Source organism: Macaca thibetana, chromosome 4 (assembly GCF_024542745.1).
Source record: "Macaca thibetana thibetana isolate TM-01 chromosome 4, ASM2454274v1, whole genome shotgun sequence".
Taxonomy (NCBI): Eukaryota; Metazoa; Chordata; class Mammalia; order Primates; family Cercopithecidae; genus Macaca; species Macaca thibetana.
In genome coordinates, this window is record NC_065581.1 from 5,560,098 (window position 1) to 5,575,455 (window position 15,358).

Here is a 15,358-nt window from a genome sequence, read left to right on the forward strand (position 1 = left end):
CACACACACACATATATCTATGTATAATTTTGATGTATATATGTGAGAGCTGTATGTTTAGTTGTTTTATATTTATATATATATATATATATATATATTTGTGTGTGGGGGAAAGCAATAAATATAGTAACTTCTAAACATATCTAATTTTAAATATCTGTCCTATATAATGGTGAACTACTGAGCTAATAAGCTGGAAAAAATGGAATAAAGTGGGGGAAATGGCTACATTTATGTTTATCACATCCTTAAAGGCATAATTTGAAAAATAATTCCCCAAGTGACTACTTATCAACCCAATCCTTTATTTTAATAATTAGAAATACTAACAAATAATGACATTACTAATTGAAATGTCAATTTTGATAAGCTCTTACTTATTTCTCTACTAAAATGGCTTTCTGAAAGTATCACAAGAAGTTAATGAATTGCATGTTAATTAAATTTGAACTTTTCTCCTCTAGTATTCAAATGGAAAAAACTGAAATATATTCAAAGTGCTTTGTAGTAAGTTGAACATTAATGGCAATATAAATATAATATATAGTAACGTTACACATGAATGTGATAAGAATCTGTAATATTCATAATGGAATTTGCTACTTTTGAACATTGATTTATCTTTTAATTTCATTTTGTTCTGCAAATTTAAATGCTGAAATGATGTTTTACCAGCATTTCCTAATAGCCAAGTGCAACTTTTTATGAAAAATTTAAATATTCTCGTTCAACTAACAAGTTCATGTATCTTTTCTCCTCTTGTTTTGTTAGCCTCTGAGCAAATATCCTCCTATGATAAATGATATTTCATTCTGGTTGCCCTCTGAGAATTACGCAGAGAATGATTTCTACGACTTAGTCCGAACGATTGGAGGAGACCTGGTGGAAAAGGTTGATCTCATAGACAAGTTTGAACATCCAAAGTAAGTGAAAAGCTTTCTGATTTTACCCTTGACTCTCTCCATGTGATAAATGTCATATGGAAGCATATCATAAAATTTGCTGAAACCCAGTGTATCTGAAACAGAATGTCTTCTGAATTTGTAGTGAATGTATAGCTTATCAGGAAACTCTTTGATATCAGTCCTCTCTGAAAATCTTTCCAAGATGCATTTTCCATCCTTCCTGCCTTAGTAAAGAAAATATATGAAACAGAATCTTTTAAAAGTCCTGTGGCTTTTCAGTATTGTTTGTGGAAGTGACTTCTAACCTTAGCATGTTCCAGATGCAGAGGAAATGAGGCAGAAAGAGTGGTTTGTGGAGTAGAAGTTGTTTTGATAGACTCTCAGCAAATATTTATTAAGCATTTACCACATGCCAAGATCTCTATTACGTCCTAGGAATTAAACGTGTTCCAAACAGACTTATCTCTGCCTTCTTGGAACTTACAGTCTTGTGAGAGAGGCAGACATTAAATACATGATTATGAAAGTGTGCTACTATGAGGGAAAAATGCACTGGGTGTCATCAAAAAACTAATTTCATTTGGGGAGTCAGGGCAAGCCACTTTGAGACATGGAAGCTGAGAACAGAAGGATGATGGGCGGTGAAGAAAGAAGCAGGAGCATCCCAGATAGCACATCGGAGTCCTGGGGGGCAAAGGGCACATGAGGTGCAGAAGGCAGCCAAGAACACAGCAGCTCAAGGAACAAGGGGGAGGCCATGTAAAGTGATGATTGTAGGGTAGTGATGTATTTCCAGGGCCAGGTGGGGCCAGAACCTGCAAGGTCTGAGACTTGGAATTTTACCCTAATTGTAGTGGGAAGCTATAGAAGGATAGGAGCAGAGAGATAAGGGACGTGATCTGATTTGCATTTCTGATGGGTCACCTTTAAATGGTCCCCTTTGGCTCCTAACTGTTAAAGAAGAAACAGTCACCAAATCCTGTCTAGCTCACACCTCCATTTTTGCCTTCCCCTCCTGATTGTTCCAGGTGTGTCATATCTATGTTGTCAGGGCTCCTGGACCCCATGTTCTATCCTGTGATTCAGACTCCCATCTGTTTTCTTCTTTGTCTTTTAAAGCATTCATTCTCTAGATAAAGATGTTCAGTGTTCACTGCCAATTCTTTTGTCTCACTTTCACCAATCATCTAAATGACTGAAGTACATCATCTAGAATTTTGCTCAACAACTTGTGGAAACAATAGTCCCTGAGCTCTCGCATGTTTGTTTATACTTGAATAACAGTTTGGTTGGAAGTAAAATCTTGGCTTCGTCTTTCTTTTAGGGAGGATCTTGTAAGTGCTGCTCAATTGTTCTTTCAAGTTTAATTTCATGTAAAGAAATCTGATGCCATACTTGATCTTTTTGCTTTTTGTTTTAAAGGATTCCTTCTTTATCTTTCAAGTTTAATACCTTTATCAAGTTCCACCTGAGTATTGATCTATACTCCCTAGTATATATGATATATACTCCCTAGTATATATCATTGTGTTTCACAGATTGGACTCTTATTTATTTTAGGAAAATTTTCTTGAATTATATCTTTAGGGATTTGTTCTGACCCATTGTTCTGTTCTGTTTCGTTCTTCAGGGATCCAGTTATGCATAAGTGGGCTCTCCTTTGTCTGACTTCTGTACCTATTATTTTCTTTCTAATGTTTTAAAATTCTTATTTCCGCTTCATTTGGTATGCTTTCCTCATTGTTATTCTTCTTTGTCCCTTACTGTGTTTTCTTCTGTCTTTTTTCCCTTGTGTACCTTCCATCTGCAGTTACTTTGCTTTTCTCCCCGTTCTGAGTTCTGCAAGCTCACATTTCAGCTCCCCCTGATTTCTTGCCATCTTTTCTCTGAGTTATTTCTGCTTTCTGGTCTTCCTTCGTAGAGAAATTGCTTCACTACATTTAAAAAATTCATTGTAAAATATTTAGCCAGAAATTTCATATGCCCCAATGGCAACATTTTTTTGTGACTTCTCCATTTCTCTGCCATTGTCCTCTTTTTTCCCTCAATTCTTTTTTAATTGATCTGTCAATGGTGTGCATATGATCGCTTTTTTGCCACTCACATTTGAATACATTGGGTTTCCTGGACCAGCTATTTGCACAAGACTGGAGGGGGAGGTTGAGGGTTGGCATAGCAGGAAGGGGCTGGGGTAGACATTCAGCCTAGCTTGTTTTCACGCTTTCTTTTTCTCCAATGCCAAGAAACCAACTCTTTCTTTAAACATGACTCATCTCTTCGATTTTTTTGTATAGGTCTTCCTCCCACCCCAAATCTACACTTGTTAGAAACAGAAGAATGACCTTTGCCTACCCCATTATCAACACTTGGAGATAGAGACTTTACACTTCAGATTGTAACCCTTAGCTCAAAAAACAAAAACAAAAACAAAAACAAAACCCATGTTTTTGCTGGAGTTTTCTGAGATGTGCCACTCTGTGTATTTCATCTCTTCACTTCCTCTCATTTGGCTTCTACTTGATTTCAGCTGCTGTTGGCAACATTTAAATATATTTTGGAGCTTGCAGATGATATCTGTCTCCTAACTTTACAGAAAATAGAATGTATGGGGTAGTCTGGATCCCTGATGCTGTGGAGTGCCAATTCAGCCCTGGACTTTTATGTGAGAAAGAAATTTCCAGGAGTTTCCATGTTGATACTGGAAGTCTAGTTATTTACATTTGAAGAGAAGGAAAAATATTGGAACACGACTGATTGCTAAGTACTAATTGATATGCCAAAAGCATGTGACTTGTAATTTTTTTCCCATTCTTTTTTAGTACAAGTTGAGTATCCCTTATCCAAAAAATACTTGGGGCCAGAAGTGTTTCAGAGTTTGGATCTTCTCAGATGTTGGAATATTTGCCTATATGTAATGAGATTATCTTGGGGATGGGACCCAGGTCTAAACACAAAGTTTCTTTCATATATACCTTATACACGTATCCTAAAAAGTAATTTTATACAATATTTTTAATAATTTTGTGCATGAAATAAAGTTTATGTATATTGAATAATCAGAAAGCTTCAGATTTTGGAGCAGTTTGGATTTTGGATCTTCAGATTAGAGATGCTCAACCTACAGAAAACTCTGGAATCAGGGATTTGGAATTCATTCTTAATTTTTGAGCTCACAGCCTCTTGCTTTCTGATATGGCTGTAGCTTCACCCTTGCCAGTGTCAAAAGTGAGATGAGTGACCTTTTCGCTTGGAGATTTTCAGAACCTACAAGTTTATAGAGAGATGCTAAAAACCTAGGAAGCTGAGAGAAATTTCTGTTGTGCTGGATGTGGGCGTAGATGTTGCTTGAGGAGGGGGTAAACATTGAATTTGTTTGATAATTTGGTAGTGTTCAAGGGGAATGCTGAATGGGCATGCTAACTGGAGAGATTGCAGTGGGAGTGGGGTAGTGTCAGGGTCCTGTGGACCCAGGGACAGATCAGGCAGGCAGACACCCCATGAAAAACAAAGTCACTGAAAAAACATGAATATTTTTCTTAAAAAAATAGAGTATTAGAAATACTCTTTGAATGCAGGTATACACACACAACCCCATACTGACTGCTAAAAGGTGAACTTTTTCAGTTCCTTCTGAAGGAGACAGTACTGTTGATTAGAAGTTTAAAAAATTCCTCATTGGCACTGATCTTACAATATCTTAAATACATATTGTACAGATATTTAAAGACTATTTTTTTGGAGCTATGCCAAAGGGCATGGCTGCCAAGGGCATGTGACCCTCTTAATAAGGGGCTTGGTGATTGGAGTAAGGTTCCTATGGCAGATGTTGCTAATTATCTCTCAATATCCAACTGCCCCCGTCCTTCCGCCTGGTACCATTTTTGTAATAACAAAAACCTGATTTTTTAGCTCAGCAATTTTGCACCCAACTAGAAGTCTATACTTCTAAATTTGACCAATGATTTATAAGTAGACATGTCTAGTGGTATTTCCAGAAGTTTCTTTAAAAGTTGAACTGAGGGTATTCTTTTTTCTTCCTGCTACTTCATTGTGAATGTGATAGCTAGTATTCTGGCAGCCATTTTGGGCCATGGTGCGGCCTTGGCAATGGAGACTGTATGGAGTGGAGCAACAACATAGAAGAAATAGCTTGGGGCTTGAATCTGTGTCACTTCAGCCCTGGATGTTTAGCTGAGAGAGAAATATCTTGTTTAGGCCACTTGTTTTTTAGATCTCATTATTGACAGCCAAAGCGAAACCTAGCTATTATAGTACTGGGAAATATACCTGAGAAAAAGGACACATTATTTAGTAATGATGGCTTACTGTGCAGTGATCCTCAATAAGTATCTAGGGCAAGGGTTGACCAGATTGTGAATATTTTTGACTTTGTGGGTCATAAGATTTCTCTCATAACTACTCAAGTCTGCAACTGCAAAAGCAGTCACAGATAAAATATGAACAAACGAGCCTAGTTGTGTTCCAATGAAGCTTTGACTACAATATCAGACAGTGGAGTGTGAATTTGGCCCATGGGCTATAGGTTGCTAACCCTTGATTTGGGGGAGGGGGATACTTGAAGTTTAAGACTCTGACTCTCAAATTCCAAAACCCTCTACTAGGAGATCATCCTTCCTTGAGCACCCTTTTCCCCCCCTCCCCATCTCCCCACCGAGTCCCTGACTACTTAGGTGATACAAAGTGAATGGTCTCCTGACTTTGAACCTTGACCTCAAGATTTATTTTATTCTCTAAACACATAAATGAAATATAGCCAGATAGTGCAAAAGAGCTTCGACCCTTACTTTGCCTAATATCAAAGCATGCTTAAGTGTGAGATGTGATAGGACTAAGTGAAAGACAAAGTCATTGAACACATTGCATGTTATTTTCTGAACAAAAACAGATCCCGAGATGTCTCAGGGAGACATAAACTGCCGAAGAAGAGCCTAATTTCATATTAGACAAATGGAGAAATTTTTTCTTGATTACAAATAACAGCTTGTGCCCTGAAGGAGGATAGATGTTCAGGTTAGAAAAAAATGGCATTTTGTTCCAGCCAGTCGTTTAGAACCTTCTCCCAGAGGATCTTTTACACTTAATCTATGGGCCACTTAATGTGCAGAAGAGTTCTTGTAGTTCTAAAATTGAATGTAACAAAAAATAGAATGGTGATTACCTGTAGGGAAGGGAACCAGGTTGCCACGTCCTTTGACATCTTTGGAATATTGTACTATACGATGCACTGACTATATGGGTAACTTGAGAAGGCAGTCATGTATATCAGCCTATGAACTTGATATCCCCTCCAACACATTTGTAATAGGAATACACTGATCATCTTCAGTCTCCAAGTTCGTGCACCTTAAGGAATCATGGTGTTGTTTTTTGTTTTATTCTGTAACACCAGTTGCTCAGAATATTTCTTAGCGAAATGGGGTACGAGGAAGAGTGAAGAGTAGCCCAGGGGAACTTAGCCATTGCCTTTAGCTGCCAACACTTCATTTGGAGATGCCAGCTGATTATTTATGAACTGTGGAGATGGACTGTAAAATTAAGTAGACCTTAACAGGTCAGATTTGGTCTGAGTTTAAGACAGACCTTTTTAAGAGTTAGAATTGGGAAGTAAAATTTTTTTTCACTACCATCCCCCTCCTTTGACTGCAAGGAGGGATTTGGTGGTGAAAAATGCCCCAGGCACCTGCAGCAAGGGCAGGCTTGAAAAGGTGGATTCACTGATGCCCCAACCCGATTCTGCTCATAGACTCACTCCTTGTTCCTGGGGCTGCTGCTGGCCTGCCACTTCCTGCTTACAGTAAAAAAAAAGGGGGCTTCCTGAGTCTGTGCGCTGTCAGTCAGAGCTGGGATGCTAGAAGTGAGCTCCTCCCTCAACCCCAGGTCACTAAAGGGGCCTCTCAGTTCTCTTCATCCTTACTTGAACTTCCTCATGGTTCTATTCCCTTTGGTGATCGATCACTTGCCTTTTTTTATAATTTGGCTTAAGTGAGTAGACTAGAACACTTGTGACCATATCTAACAGAATTCTCAAGAGGGTCTTCACCATGAGAGACACCTTCTCGGTGTGGCTGGGCTGGCTTCCCTGTGTGCATGAGTCATGCATGTTGACCTGGTCCAAGCTCTTCTTTCTGCAGTACTGGAGCAGCATTCGATGAGGCAGTTCAAGTGCATTCTCCTTCCAGTCTCCCTCTCTTCGTTCTTGTTTCCATGTGTTCATTCATTTTCACTTTGTCAAATTACACCCAATAAAAATGCCAGTGCATAAAAATTTGAAAATAGGAAAGATGAGATTCACCCATCATCTCAACACCCTAACACACCAACTCTTACGCTTTTACATTTTCCCAGTCCTAACTGTTTTCCATATGTGTGCATCAGATGAGTTTTCGACCCTTACATAAAGAAGTTAGTATATGCTTTGCATTGTCATCCCTTGGTCTTGGGGAAGGTTTTTTTAACCTCATACTACTACTATTTTGGACCCAGTAACTCTTTGTCCTGTGTGTTATAAGATGTTTAGCAGAACCCCTGTCCTCTACTCACTAGATACCAATAACAGCCTTCCTACCGTGGACGCACACATACACACACACACACACACACAAACACACACAACAGTCAAAAATGTCTCCGTTGCCCCCTTGATAGGCAAAATTGCCCCCAGTTTGAGAACCACTGGGATTTTCTTTAATGGAGAATGTCTTATGCTTCTTATAAAAAAAAGTTTCATAAAATTGTGCTTCATTTTATGTTACTAGCAGTGGGGAGAAGGGATAGAACACATCACAGGAGGAGGTGTTCTAGTGGGGCCTCTAGTGGTCCCAAGGAACAGAGAGGCCCACTTGTTCAAACCTAGGACAAGCTGGACAAATTAACCAGGCTTTGGAAAGAGCAGGAACTAAGGCAGATGAAAGGTCTGACCTTCACCCCTTCCGTGGTGTCACTACTTCCCTATTCCGTTCCATTTTCTCACACTCATTCTGTCTCTCCCCACTTTCCCACTGTGTCATTTCTGCTCTTTTTTATCTTATACAGAGTTCAGAATACCCCACCAGGGCCCTGAGTCCACATGACCTTCACTGTCCAGCAATCAGCACCAACTCCAAGTCCCTTGCCTTATTCTGATGGTCACAACAAACGGACCTGATTAGCCCAATTCAACTTTTCCTGCCAGATCAGAGGCAGCTGGTAGATGGGCTCCACTTGAGTCAGATGCCTGCCCAGGGTCTAGTTAGCCACGTGGATCAGGTAAACAGGCCTCTGGCCTTCTCCTACCTGTCAGTAGGTTTACTGTTGTTACACAGTCTTCTTTATTTTCTCTTTCACCTGAACTACATAGCTTCTGATTTAGGCACTACCACTTCTAGACTTCCTTAAACTTCATGCAAAGAGACATGCCATAAATAAATTTGCCAAGTGATTCTTGAGTTCCTGTGCTACGGAAAACATTGGGCTAATTGCCGTGTGGTCATAAGGGTATGGAGGCAAGATTCTGAGGTTTTTGTTTGCTTGTTTTTGTTTGTTTTTTGAGACAGGGCTTTGCTCTCTTGCCCAGGCTGGAGTGCAACTCCTAGGCTCAAGTGATTCTCCTACCTCAGTCTCCCAAGTAGTTAGGACTACAGGCGTGGGCCACCATACTTGGCTAATTTTTTTTTTTTTTTTTTTTTTGTAGAGATGGAGGTCTTGCTCACAACTCTAGTTAATGTGTGTAAACTACCTGTCATAGAAACTCAGCTTCCGTAAACTGTTGCCAGGATAGACCCACTCATGGTGGGTCCCTTAGGACAAAGGGGATTTATTTGAGGATACACCTGAATCAAAACTGGAAAGCTCTTCAGAACTGAGGGAAGGTCTAAGGGCCAGAGACCCTCAGCCTCTGGGTGCTTCTGGCTCTGTTTCTGTCCTTCCTTCTGCTGGCCAGTCTGTATCTTCTACTTCCCCACCATACACACATTAACATCTCTTCTCTTTCTACATTGCCTGCAGTCTTTTCTAGCCAATCTGCTTCATTATCCAGCGCAAATTCTGGAATGAAATAGCCTGACTGACTGAGCTAAACACCATCATGCCTTTCGGGCAGATCCCCTTGCATCAGGCTGCCTCCTATGGTGCTAGGCCACCTGCACTTGGACCACCGTTGGGTTAAGAATCCATTGTCAATCTCATTAGGGGCCATTTATAAAACAGCCCGACCCTACTCACCAGAGCAGGAAGCCATTGGCAGAGCAATTTCAACCTGGAGGGCTCATCAGATTTTTTACACCACCTTCCTCTTTCCCCCATCCGCCACCAGTCAGCTCCATGTGTAGAACTCTGCGTAACTGCACCTCATTGTTGGCTCATTCTTAGCTTTTATTCTCTATTTGCATTTAAACTTTTCTAGGCTATTCCACATGATGGAAACTCCTTAGAGGCCTGTGGCATAGTAGCTGCTATGGTTTGAATGTTTGTGTTCCTCCAAAATTCATGTCGAAAAGTAATCCCTATTGTGGTAGTAGTAAGAGGGAAGGCCTTTGGGAAATCATTAAGTCATGAGAGCTCTGCCCTCATGAATGGGGTTCATGCCCTCATAGAAGAGGCTTCAGAGAGCTGCCTGCTCCTTCCATCTCTTCCACCATGGGGAGGACACAGTGTTCGTCTCTTTTGTCCTTTGTCCCTCCGCCATGTGAGGACAAATAAGAGGAGCCATCTATGAAGTGGAGAGAGAGAGCCTTCACCAGACACCAAATCTGTTGGCACCTTGATCTTGGACTTCCCAGCCTCCAGAACGGTGAGAAATGCATTTCTATTGTGTATTAATTACTCAGTCTAAGCTGTTTTGTATAGTGGCAGGAACAGATTAAGACAATAGCTCATTTTCATCTTCCTGCAATGTTTGTATCAGTGGAGGGAGACTTACTACATAATGCTTGGTGGATGGTTAACTAGTCCTTCTTCCTTCCTTAGAGGAACTGTTATTAAATGACTGGAAATAGTTTATGACATGAGAAGTAGAGTCAATGTAGTTTAGTGGAAGGGCTCAGAATTTAGAATTGGAAGGCATGGGTGAGTCCTGACTTTTTACATCTTAGATGTGTGATGTTGGGACTTTCTGAGCCTTAGTTTCCTCATCTACCACCAAGAGTAATATCATCCATAAATGGTAGTTATGAAAACTAGATGACACTATATATGTGAAATGCTTTGAAAATTATAGATAGTTCCAAAACACGAGTTAGCTGGTAGAGTAAAAAACCAGTAAGTGTCATAGTCAATCTAACTTGTACTTTAAAATGAAGAATAACCTCCTCAGTACAACTGGGAGCCTTGGACTTGGCAGCCAAATGCATATAACTGGGAAGTTGTGATAATGAAGGGAAACAGAATGAGACTTTGCATAAAGCTGTCATTCAGAAATGATGCATGTTATTCCTGCAATTTAAGGAGGAAATTTTTAATTAAAAAAATACTTTGTAGGCCGGGCACGGTGGCTCATGCATGTAATCCCAGCACTTTTGGAGGCCGAGGCAGATGAATCACAAGGTCATGAGTTCGAAACCAGCCTGACCAATGCAGTGAAACCCCGTCTCTACTAAAAATACAAAAATTAGCTGGACATGGTGGCATGTACCTGTGATCCCAACTACTCAGGAGGCTGAGGCAGGACAATTGCTTGAAGCCAGGAGGTGAAGGTTGCAGTGAGCCGAGATCACACCACTGCACTCCAGCCTGGGTGACAGAGCGAGACCGTGTCTCAAAAAAAAAAAAAAAAGACTTTGTAAAGTGACATCGATGCTGGTCAGCAGAGTTATATAGCCAGTCTTGGTGTTCTCTGGGTCCTGTGTTGGGAAAATGCTGTGGACAATGGCAGATGAGATGACATTTCTGGTTTGCAGATCACATCCTGGTCTTATTCCTCTGGACAGAGCCAAATAAGTGCAGTTATCTGAACTTAAAGATAGCCCAGCACTGAAAAGTCAATGACAGCTAATCTTGAGAGAGCCGTGGGTGCAGGGAGCTTGTCAGAAGTTGTGTCCCCTTGAAAGTGACAGCATGCAGTACCAAGGAGATGGCCAGATGCTGCCAGGCCTCTTTAAAACTCTCCTGGCTGCTCCCTTTTCTTTCCCATTTTTATTGTAATGCTGGTGATGTGGGTATAAGAACTTTTGTTGTGGTGGTTCAGACAGCAGAGAAAGCAATTCTCAAGAACTATTTTTAGCCTGGATATCTGCTTTCCCCTTCTTCCTTTCTCTTTCCTCCTTCCCCAAGCTTTCTTTTAATAGCTTAGGATGGGTGCATCTCATTCCCATCACATAGCAGCCCTGTTTGACGCCAGCATTAGACGAATTAAATCACAGTTAGTTCAGTCCCCAAACACCTTGCTCCTCCTTGTTGCCCTGCACATCACCATTTGCCTGAAGATTCTTTGGGATTCCCTTCAGTGCTGTCCTGGCAGGGACCCAGGAGTAGCGTCTCTGCAGAGAGAAGCGCAGAGGCAGAGAGACCGCTCAGCAGTGGCTAGGCAGGGAGCGAAGCCAGGCGCTGAAGGAGCTGTGTCTTCAGTGATCTGCGGTAATGCGCACCTTTATGAAATCCTTTGTAACTTTCACTTAGCGGTTTTCAGCGAGTCTCTGGCTATTGTCTTCCCTTGGCATCCCGGGCACCTTTTTGTAGTGTGGTGATGGGACGCTCTCTTTCCAAGATGAGGGATGAGAGCAACTCACATCCTTTGATGTTCCCTGTCCCACCCCCTTATGATTAGATTCAAACAAGTTAAATGCACACCGAGAGCAACCTGCGACATGATATAAGTTACAGAATTGCTGGCAGAAACGGCGTAGGGTGGGGCACCCCCCCTCCCCATTTTAGGCAGTTATGAGTGAGACACTGAATTGTTCGAGGTCTTTAAACTTGTTGCCTCCATTCACAAGATCACTTCCTTCTGGCTACCACCCAAATTCGATGTCTGGAGCCAGCATGGGAGTCTGCCCCTCATCCCCGCCCAACTCACTGTCCATCCACCTGTGTCAGTCTCGGAGTTCTTCTCATCCCACACATGGCTCAGCCTTGAATGCACCGTAGCTCCCACAGTTAATGATATTGTCTTGAAAATGAAGAGATTTATGAATTGGGATACATCTGGCCCCTTCAGAGGGGCCATTATCTTAATTGTAGATCCTGAGGTTACGTCTCTAAAGACAAGCCTGTGATTTGTGAGACAGTCTCGAGGATACGCAGGTGATACCTGTTGGAGTCACGCTTCACCAGTCCACATTTCTGAGCAGCGCAGACGGGTCTGGCAGACTTGGACCTCACGTTGCTGGTCTTCTCCAGAGCAATAAACAAGCTGGGCTCCAGGATAACACAAGCAGAGCCACGACTGACACGGGGGTGCAGGCTGAGGCAGCTCCCATGTCTCTTGTGCTGATTCTTTTCTTTAATTTGCTGATAACTGAGGCTCGAGTAGCAGCCAGGAGGGTGAACCAAAGAAGGCAAGGAGCCAGCACAGACAGGGATGCATGGTCAGCTCCTAGGGGAGGGACTGATGGCGTGCACAGATGTCTGCCAGTGGTCCTAATGGCACCCAAGATCCTGGGTCTGTCTTAGGAGGGATGTTTGGTAGAGAGACAAGTGGCCAGCGGACACTGCACATGTGTGGCGGGGCAGATAAGTGGTCACAGAGAAATAAGGCTTAGGGGGACAGCAATCCAGTCACTGGCAGAGTGGAGTCCTAGGTAAGGCACAATTATAGAGGAATGTGGAGACCACTCCCTGGGATGTGGGACCCTGTTGTTACAGCAGGATCCTCAGCAAGGCTGCCTGCCTGCCCTGATGGTGAGTCACTGGCCAGGCTCCAGATGGTCTCTCCTGAGAGGTAGGACTGGGCTTGGAATCACAACAAGGCTGAATCTCAGATGCACAGGTGGTGGGGATAGTTAAGTTAAAAACATCCAGGCATCGAGCAGGTCTTTATAGGGCTTCAACTGGTTTTTTGTTTTGTTTAATAGTGTACAGCTTCATAGTAATCTACATATTCATGTATAGTTTAGTACCAGGGAAGGTGTTATCATGATTGGAATTTAATTGGGTGTCTAGTAAGAAAAAAGCAAGGCAGAATGTTCCATGGCATTCACAGGAAGAAGATAACGCCCGAAGGAAGCCTAGTACAAATAAGGGAATCCCTGCTTTCTAGTGGGAACTACCTCAAGAAAAAGGCACGAACCAGACACTTAGGAAATGAGTTCTCAAACTCAGACATCCCCAGCCTGCGAGTTCAGATGAGGGTACGTAATAATGTTCATACTCAGATATCCCAAGTGCATCGCCACCTACCTGGTGTCATGGACCCCAGTATCCCGCAGAGCCCCCCAAAAGTGTTTCTGTAGGTTTCAGGGGGTGTCCACAGCAAGCTAACTTCCACTGGAGATGACAGTGACTCCCACTGGGCCCCCAGGGGACACCACCGTTGAGGCTTTGGGGCCATGATGGTGTCCAGTTGTATTTCAGAGCTTTGCCTTTCCCCACTGTCCGCTTGTCACCTGGGACTTAAGCAGCTCAGCTTTGAGCCCCACCTTTCTACCAGCTTTGCAAAGCCCCTCTCCCAAATCCTCCTTAGGCTTTCCCCTCCAGGTAAACCCATGCAAATAAAGGTTTGGAGATTTCACCTCAGACCTGATTAGATCTCAGTTTTGACTAAATTCTTTTACGTGGGAGCACAGTTCAGAAATGAGGACGAAATCAACAGAATTCCAGTTGCCTAGTAATCTTTTGTGAGCATCACTAGAGTCATGCATCACTGAATGACGGGGAGGCATCCTGAGAAATCTGTCATTAGCTTTTGTTATGCAAGTATTATAGAGTGTACTTAAGCAAACCCGTGTGGGGTACGCTGTAGCCTGTTGCTTCAAGGCTACAAACCTGCACAGCATGTTACTGTATTGAATACCGTAGGCAGTTGTAACACAATGTTAAGTATATGTGTATCTGAACATATCTAAAGATACTTTATACAAGTGGCAGCATAGTAGGTTTGTTTACACTACATCACCACAAATGCACGAGTAATGTGTTGCTCTGTGACTTTACATGGACTATAATGTCACTAGGTGAGAGGTAGCTTTCAGCTCCACTACAATCTTATGGGACCATCATTACATATGCAGTCTTTCTTTGACTGAAATGCCGTTGTGCAGTGCGTGACTATATTTTATAAGATGAGCCTAATTTGTGTTATACTTCTCGGGAATGAAGGCATACCCTACAGTAGGTTTTGGATTCTGTGTTTGACAGATGTGGCTGCTTTTCTTTGCTTTCACTTCCCCCTAAAGGAAATAACAGTAGTAAGATGAAGAAAGAAGAAACAAGTAGTGAAAATTAAGCAGGTGAAATATTTATATAAGGCATGAGAGCTGTGGTCTAGACATTTACACAGAATGTTACTAGAGTAATTGCTTATCTCATAATTCATTAAATATGCTAATTTCTCCTAGCAGATTGCCTGTCCAGCAATGCACATGGCATACAATTTTTGAAATTCTGCATTGATGATGGAATAAGCATTTCTAACCCATTTCTCTGTTATAGCAATTGCCACATTGCATGGTGTTTATATGTCTTTTCATCGTTGCACTAAGTTACTATGAAGTACTGGATCTTTAGCTTTCCACTACATTTGGGATATACAGCAGAATAAGTACTCAATACATATTTTTGATGAATTAATGATAAAGAGAAAGAAATCCCACCAACAGCATATGTTGTATTATTTTTTCTCCAGATGTAACTGACCTAACTTGCTCCACAGGCCACAACTTAACCTCAGTTGGCAGTGTTTTCCAGCTAGGTGACCAGAACTCTTTACTGTCCATTATGATGATTTCTTTAAAAGGGAGAAACTGACTGGGGTGGAGAACACTCCTTAGAAACAGAAGTTGGGTGTACAGTAAGTTGGGTTCTTAGTAAATTGCTGATATAAAAATAATTTGGTTCAGGCCAAATATTCAAATAGGGAAAAGGGAAAAAAAGAAAAGTGCTTTTAACAAGGTTAGTCAAATCCTATACAAAATATAGTTTAAAACTCTTTAGCTTCCAGGAGCAGAAAACGGTAGGAAGTGTGTAAATTAGTCACGGTTACCTGGGAAACCCTTTCTGATAGGAAGCACGGAGATCACAGGGTCGGAGAGAAATTCAGGGAGTCGAATTGTAACGTGTTTGTGTGTAAGTCTGCTCGTTTGTTTGCCACAGATGAGGAGCAGGGAACATTTCTGAAGGAAGGTAACATCAAAGGAAGTAAAATGCTTGTCTGTACAGGGAAAGCAGAGAAACTTCAGGTCTCTTGAAGGTGTAATTTCCAAACCACTGTGAACCTCTGGCCCGGGCTCTCAGAACCCCTTTGTAGAAGCAGCTTCTTCCCCCACATGCATGGTCAGTAAGGGAGCCTCCATGTTGGCAGAGCG

The 15,358-nt window shown here is 41.9% G+C and overlaps 1 protein-coding gene across 5 annotated transcripts in view; it reads left to right on the top strand.

Annotated features, from left to right (window-relative positions):
- FARS2 (phenylalanyl-tRNA synthetase 2, mitochondrial) overlaps window positions 1–15,358 on the top strand; it is a 515,781-nt gene that overhangs the window by 363,987 nt on the left and 136,436 nt on the right. For all 5 annotated transcript variants that reach the window (XM_050789678.1, XM_050789675.1, XM_050789673.1 and 2 more), the window contains one exon: window positions 772–923. In XM_050789678.1, the coding sequence (XP_050645635.1) occupies window positions 772–923 (152 nt within the window). The remainder of the gene's footprint in view (window positions 1–771; window positions 924–15,358) is intronic.